This window comes from Triticum aestivum, chromosome 5B (genome assembly GCF_018294505.1).
Source record: "Triticum aestivum cultivar Chinese Spring chromosome 5B, IWGSC CS RefSeq v2.1, whole genome shotgun sequence".
NCBI lineage: Eukaryota > Viridiplantae > Streptophyta > Magnoliopsida > Poales > Poaceae > Triticum > Triticum aestivum.
Window position 1 is genome coordinate 523192915 of NC_057807.1, and position 7752 is coordinate 523200666.

At 45.1% G+C, this 7752-nt stretch overlaps 1 protein-coding gene across 1 annotated transcript; it reads left to right on the plus strand.

The window, feature by feature from the left end:
• The first annotated feature begins 365 nt into the window (after window positions 1-365).
• Window positions 366-1914, plus strand: LOC123116726 (putrescine hydroxycinnamoyltransferase 3-like). Its single transcript, XM_044537646.1, has one exon. The coding sequence runs from the start codon at window positions 446-448 to the stop codon at window positions 1748-1750; it is 1305 nt and encodes a 434-aa protein (XP_044393581.1). The 5' UTR covers window positions 366-445; the 3' UTR covers window positions 1751-1914.
• Window positions 1915-7752: the final 5838 nt, after the last annotated feature.

Genomic DNA, 7752 nt, shown 5'->3' on the forward strand with positions numbered 1-7752 from the left:
CGTGGACATGCCATGAGGTGAAACAATAAATAACATGAGTTGTATTATTGCCTATACTGGACTTCATATTGGTCTGTTTTGTAAAGCACGCAAAGGAGTGAAACAGAGGTACGGGTTAGACTTGTGACATTTGCACTAGTCAAACACATGCATGATTTAGAGGCGGGCCGGGTCCAAGTCTCAAGTCTCAACTACACTAATTAACAAGGGGTATACTAGACTCAAGTAGTTTCATTTCACCTACCGGCTACCGTTTCCCGCGAGCGTGTTCGAGACTTCACTGGTACCGTCCTATAAATAGTACAAGCAGCAGCAGGACAAGCACCAAATCATAGAAAGAACAACCTCGATCTCTTGTTGCCAACTTTTGATCTTTCTCGCCGACGGATCAAACTTGATTAGCCACAGAGAAACTACTTCTCCGGCCTAAGCTCAGTACACAGCAATGGAGGTCAAGGTGTTGAGCTCCAGGCTCGTCAAGCCTGCCTACACTGCCGGCGAAGCGCCGATGCCGGCCACCGAGTACATTCCGCTGTCCATGTTCGACAGGGTGACGTTCGAGATGCAGATGGCCATCATCTACGCCTTCGCGCCACCCGCGCCCGCCACGGCCTCCATCGAGAAGGGCCTTGCCACGGTCCTCGCCCAGTATCGCGCCTTCGCCGGGCAGCTCGGCGAGTCCCCCGACGGCACGCCGTCAGTCATACTCAACGACCGTGGCGCGCGCCTAATTGAGGCGTCCGTGGACGCCGACCTCGTCGACATGGCGCCCTCGAAGCCCACGCCTGAGCTGCTGAAGCTACATCCTGACCTGGAGGCGGAGCACCAGGAGGTCGTGCTGCTGCAGCTGACACGGTTCCGGTGTGGCTCGCTCGCTGTAGGGTTCACCTCCAACCACGTCGTCGCCGACGGCCACGCCACCAGCAACTTCCTCGTGGCCTGGGGGCGCGCCACGAGAGGGCTCCCAATGGGCCTTCCGCCCGTGCACCACCACAAGGACCTCTTCAAGCCACGGTCGTCGCCTCGCGTGGAGCACGACCACCGTAACAGGGAGTACTACCTGCCGTCGCCCACCGACGTGGTCGGTCACCACGGCGACGCCGCCGACAACATCGTCATCCACAAGGCGCACTTCACCAAGGACTTCATCGCTGGTCTCCGCGCCAAGGCGTCAGAAGGGCGCGGGCGGCCGTTCAGCCGGTTCGAGACCATCCTCGCCCACCTGTGGCGCACCATGACGCGCGCGCGCGACCTGGGCCCCGAGGAGACCTCCAAGATCCGGCTGTCCGTGGACGGCCGGCACCGGCTCGGCCAGCCGGCGGAGTACTTCGGCAACATGGTCCTGTGGGCGTTCCCGCGCTCCACGGTGGGCGACCTCCTGAACCGGCCGCTGAAGCACGCCGCCCAGGTGATCCACGACGACGTGGCGAGGGTGGACGGTGGCTACTTCCAATCTTTTGTCGACTTCGGGAGCTCCGGCGCCGCCGAGAAGGAAGGGCTCGCGCGGAGCGCCGTGTGCAAGGACGCGCACTGCCCGGACGTGGAGGTGGACAGCTGGCTGACGTTCCCATTCTACGAGCTGGACTTCGGTACGGGGAGCCCGAGCTACTTCATGCCGGCCTACTTCCCCACGGAGGGGATGCTTTTCCTCGCGCCGTCCAACTTCGGCGACGGCAGCGTCGATGCCTTCGTACCCCTATTCCAAGAGAACCTCCAGGCGTTCAAAGAATGCTGCTACTCCATGGAATAGTAGGTGGCCAAACTTGAATTAGTCCAAGGAACAGGGAGTGAGGCATACATTAGTTCATTTATTGAGAGTGTGGCATAAAAAATATGTGTTCTCTTTTTTGTTTTTGAGAATGTTATTGTGCTACTGTATATACACAGATGTTGTTGTGTACAGTTAGCACGAATTTTCGGAGCAAACAAATTACATTATACACCAATATACCTTATCTTAGCTACTGTTTGATCCGACTTGAACACTAGACTACAAAATCACTGAATTAATTGCATATTTTCCTAAAAACTGTTTAAGATGGACCGGCTTACAAAAATGGAAGTGTATTTTGTTTTCTGTGGGAAACAGCAGGGCTCTATTGCGTATGTTTTATCAGATTTTAAATAATGATACATGCAAGGGTTTTACAAAAGTACGAATAGAAAATAAATACTATACATAAAAGTTAGCAAAAAAAAAGAATGGTACAATAACAGTAAGAAATACACCATGGCAGCGTCGGGGAAGATCCTGGTTGAACTAAGCCAAATCTTCAAGAACACAATTATCTGAAAGAGTTGGTCCATACCTCAAACTGATTGTAGTCTTTCTTTTTGGCTCTGAACGTGAGTCATTTTAGTTCTTCCTCAAGGACATTATAACCGCACCTAATCCTGTCCTTACAGTGATTTGGATTTTCGGCCGTCCGTTTTCACGATCTGAGCGTTCATGGTCGTCAGATCTTGTGTAAAAACAGTTTGTGCCGTCACGATTTGGGTTTTCGGCTGTCCTGTGGGATGCTGCTCCAGAGGCCGAAACAAAGGACTCTGGTGCACTGGGCCGACAGCCAGCTGCCAGCCCATTCTAGCGCGATCCACTGTTGGGCTAATGAGGCACCAACGACGTCCAATCTATCCAGTGCCGACCGATCTTGATCTTTTTCTTGAAAAAAACACGATCTCGATCTTGTTCCCTCGTCGGACTCGACACCAACAGCGGGGCTGCTGCTCGAGAACCCTGTGATCGAGCCCCCTGCACTCGCTCCATGTGCCTTCGCCTCAACATGTGCCTCCGCAAGTCGTCGCTCCCAGCACCGCCTTCCCTGTTGTGTGCACCCCGGGCGACGCCCTCGAATCCTCTATGGGCGCCCACCGTCGTGCCGGCCCCAAACCCTGCCAGTGCCCTGACTAGGTGTCCTCTTTGGAACGAGTAGTCGGCGAGGATGATGGTGATGCACAGGGCGCGCTCGAGAATTTTCAGGTTGAGCTGGTTGCGCTAAAAAATGGAAGTGTATTTTGTTTTCTATGGGAAACAGCAGGGCTCTGTTGCGTATGTTTTATCAAATTTTAAAATAATGGTACACGCAAGGGTTTTACGAAAGCGCGAAAAGAAAATAAAGACTATACATAAAAGTTAGGGAAAAAAATAAGAATGGTACAATAACAGTAGAAAACAGCATGGCAGTGTCTGGGAAGATCCTGGTTGAACTAAGCCCAATATTGAAGGACACGATTATCTCAAAGAGTTGGTCCATGCCTCAAACTGACTGTACTCTTTTTTTTTTGGCTCTGAATGTGAGCCATTTTAGTTCTTCCTTAAAAAAATCCTGTGCGTACATAAGTTGGGCGCAATAACTTTAAAAATAAAGTCATTTCTTGTGGTCCAGATGGCCAAAGATGCTAGGATGATGAGCTCTACGTAAAAAGGTACATGGAGAAGATGCTTAAGGTGATTAATCTCTTCCTGTAATCTTGAATAATTGGATGACCAAAGTGGGACGGAGATATGTCCAGCAAATTGGGGCAAAGGGGCAATGCATTTTTTGTTGTTTTCCCCGGCCTCTGCATCAAGTGATACACACAGTCACTTTATTAAATAATAAAGCGACCAAGTATGAATCTTAACTCAGGTACTAAAACAAATGCAAGTCATAAAATAAAATGCCACAACCGGAAAAAATAGGACACTGTGCCCAAACACATATCCAATTATTGAACCTTCATCCAAACTGGCAATTATTGGACCTTCATCCAAACTGGTCGTACATATTCCATACTACCGTCTCCCAGCAGTTGCACCCAAAGATCATATGCTCCTTGACTTCCGAACGGCTGAATGATGACCACATACGGATCCAGTTAGATGCCTGGAAGATAACCTGCAAAAAGTTTGTGATTTTAGTTCGGTTAAAAATAACATCTTTCTCACAATTCCAAATAGTCCAAAGTAGTGCACAAACTCCCACTCAAATTTATGCCGTTGTATTAGGCTCCACCATATTTAACCATCTACCGAACAAATATGAGATGCTATTAGGTGGAAAGACATGAAAGGACACATGTATTGTACGCCACAATAAACTGACTAGTAGGCTTTTGAGAAAAGTATGTTGGACCATTCTCTCCTGATCACAAAAGTAACTTTGTTTACTACCTACCTATCTACGTTTCTCTAAGTTGTCCTTAGTCAAAATTGCTCCCTTGTGAACAAACCACATAAAGACCTATATTTTTTAATGGCACCTTAATATTTCAAATATGAACCGGCCTTGGGATTGGTCCAATGTTAATCAGGTCGAGATACATAAATTTGACTGAGAAAATGCATGAAACCGCAAGGTTCCAACAGAATGTACCTGGCATATTTGACAGGTTGACCTTTATCAACCTACACACTAAATGTAACCATCTATCCCAATGTTCCATCACTAGTACCCACCTGATCAACTGAATGTTTAAGGGAACGAAACCTAGTATTGTACTTACGAAGGCATCTTTACGTTATACAATATTGTAAAGCGTTGGATACTGCATGCTAGAGGTGTCTCCCCTGCCCAAGTATCCTCCCAGAATCTAGTAGTGAGATCATTCCCAACTTTAAGTTTACTCCCGTTAAAGAAAGCTGCATTTGTCCTTATCAGCCCCTTCCAAAAAGGGGAATCATTTGACTGCGCCGTAAGTTGTGCTAGAGTTTTGGATTGTAGATATTTGTTATGCAATAACCATATCCACACCCCCATCCTCCTCTACACATAACCGATATAACCATTTACTAAGTAGGCATTTTTTACTTTGAGGTTCTCAATACTCAAACCCCCTTGGTCTTTCGGTCTACAAAGTATGCTCAATACCTTCGGTCTGCAAAGTATGTCCAAAAAGGGCCAATGCATGAACAAGTGATCTCTGGTTTCAACGACTTGAAGCCCACACATTACACATATATAATCTGGAATAAAGAAGTATTTCCTCTGTAGAAGGGCTCGCGTATTCAGCCTGTTATGTGCCAAAAGCCGGAAGAAAATCTTGTACTTCAATTGATAACAAGATTTCCACACCATTTAAAGAGGGGCTGAGTATCATATGTGCCAGACAAGTGTTTGTAGGCTGTGGACACCTTATATTGATTTGCTCTTGAGGGGAACTGCCAACTGTCCAGGTTATATATCATTTATCACTAAATCTTGTAGGAAAAGATTCAAAGTTTGGATCTCCTCATAAGCCTCTTCAGAGAGAGGTAGGTAGAAAGTGTATTTTGTGCCTTACAAAAGTATTGGTTATGACTTATTTCAGCCTATTTTCTCCAAACACGAAAACTGTTTCACATTCTTGAGTCCATGGAAATATGAAATCACTGTTCAACATGAATTCATTTATTTTATAAAAATGTGAAACAAAATCGTGAACACATGGTATTACAGATTGTCAACATGTAAATAATGGCCCTTATGCCCAAGGTTTGTACCAACATTGGACTCCCGTGCCCGCTTTGGCACCCTTAATCTAGGATATCTCTATTTCCTCAAGGCTTGACAACGATAAAGAGCTCTCTGTGGCACTGCAGTTATATGAAATATTTAGGCTTCGAGAAACAATAAGGTATTTAGTGACAAGAACCACTCCTCAAATTTACCTATTAGAAACTTTTTCTCAAACTTTACTCTTGGGCACAAAGGTTACAAAAATCTTGCCAAGAGGTCTCTACTGATAATCATTGTGGGAGCATGCTAGTCGAATTATCCCCCCGATAACAATCAATTTTTGATGATTATGTGAATGTTGAAGTCCAGTATTTCACTTTTTAACTAGCACACGCAACATAAGTGATGATGTATGTGTGTGGGAGCATTTACATCATGTATTCTATGTTTACACAACCTTTTTACCCAGTCACGTCTTGGTCGGAAACAGAAGGACTTTAATTTCACCGATGGCCATCCAAAGGGGAAGAAAGGGTCCAGTCGGCCAATCAGGTTTGAGGCAATTCAAAAGCCGGTGGCATTGAGTGGGGTCGATGACGTTGGCCAGCGCAGATTGCATTTTGCTTCGTCCTGTAAAAGGTCCCAGCCAACCGTTTTGGAAAACCAAAACATGGTGCATATGCACACGCAGTTGTTATGGGAGACTGGAGTCCACATGGTCTTGGGTTAAAGTTCCATAGCTATTCTAGTGATCTTGTTTAGTCTGGAGTGTATGTCTTAGTCAACTTGAAACTAACTACTCCCTCTGTAATCTTTGAACTACAAAGACATCTTACATTGAGTTACTGAGAAGAAATTTAAAAGGTATCGATTATTCTGTAGAAGCCATGTTATAAAATTATCTTCATGCATGTAACAAAAAAATGCAATACGTCACAGTCGACTGAGAAAAATAGGTTCATATGAATACACAAAACATCACTCTGTTGTAATAATTTGTTCATCTAGTGCAAACAAAAATTAATGTACATCTTATTCTTAGAGTTTTCATAAATAGATAATTTTGCATGGATCTTAATGTTTCATTTTTGTGGGTGAACACTTGTATTACTCAAACGCAGTCCAGATTACAGTTTACTTTTCAACGATCAACTGCATCAAGTGACCCTAAGCCCAACCAAACCATAGTCCTACTTTCAGTTCTAGCAAAGTTTGCCAAAAATAAAAATCACTAGCCACATTTTGGCTAGACTTAATATGAGTAATACAAGCATTAATTAGGAAGAGATGTTAGATGCTTAATCTCTGCCACCACAGAAGCAAGGACTAATCTATCAACGACTTCATCACACAAACTGAGTCCACTTTGAGCAAAATAAGAAGATATGTTCGCTATAAGGAGATACCCTCCATGCAAACAAAGCTCGGTCTCCATCGCATCTCTACGAGAAAAGATTTCCATGCATTAAGAGAAGAAAATAGTGCTTGTGTTGTCTCGGAGAACGATTCGAGCTCCTACCCTCCATCTCATGACCAAGATCCGTTAGTGTCTAACCGGCCCATCCGAGCCATCCGAAGGAATGGTCCATTTAGGCAGATGACCAACGGAAACAGTAGCAGAATTAGGAATTGCACCATGATCAAACACAGTCTCTGGCGTGGACCGAGAACTAAGAAATTTTATGATGACCGGGAATCAACAAAACAGTGTTCAATATTACCATGCCAAATGGATGCACCTGCCACACCTAATAATACGAGTCAATTGGTTATGGCTCGGCTAAAGGCGCTCGCTGAAGAAAACAAGATAGTCATCGTCTGTAGTTGTGTCACTCGAACTTTCCTAGACTGTGACCACCAGTCCTCATTAACTTGTTCGCGCCTGGATATCGTCAAAAAGCATAGGAAGCCGTCTTCATCAACAAGAAATGTAAGACTATATAGATTGAGTGAGTTGACGACACTCTTGGTTAAACATAGAATCTCTTTGCTCTAAATTCAAACCGACGACCAAACCTATTCTCCCATAAAAAAAAGACAAACCCTATTTTTTCGCAATGTTGATTCCAGCCGACCCATGATCAGATTACTTTTATCAAATTGGGTTCAGTTCGAACACACAATACTGAGGCTCCAACATCGACATCGATTAACCGTGGTCTTTCTTTCTGACTGGACTACTCTACTATTCACTCTGTCCCATAATATAAGACTTTTTTTTGTCAAATGTCGTATATAATGAGACAGAGGGAATAGTAGAGTACATGGGACCCCGCCATCTCTAGAATATTCTGCTCTGACCTTTGCATCTGATCTGGATTCTGGAGACCAGCAA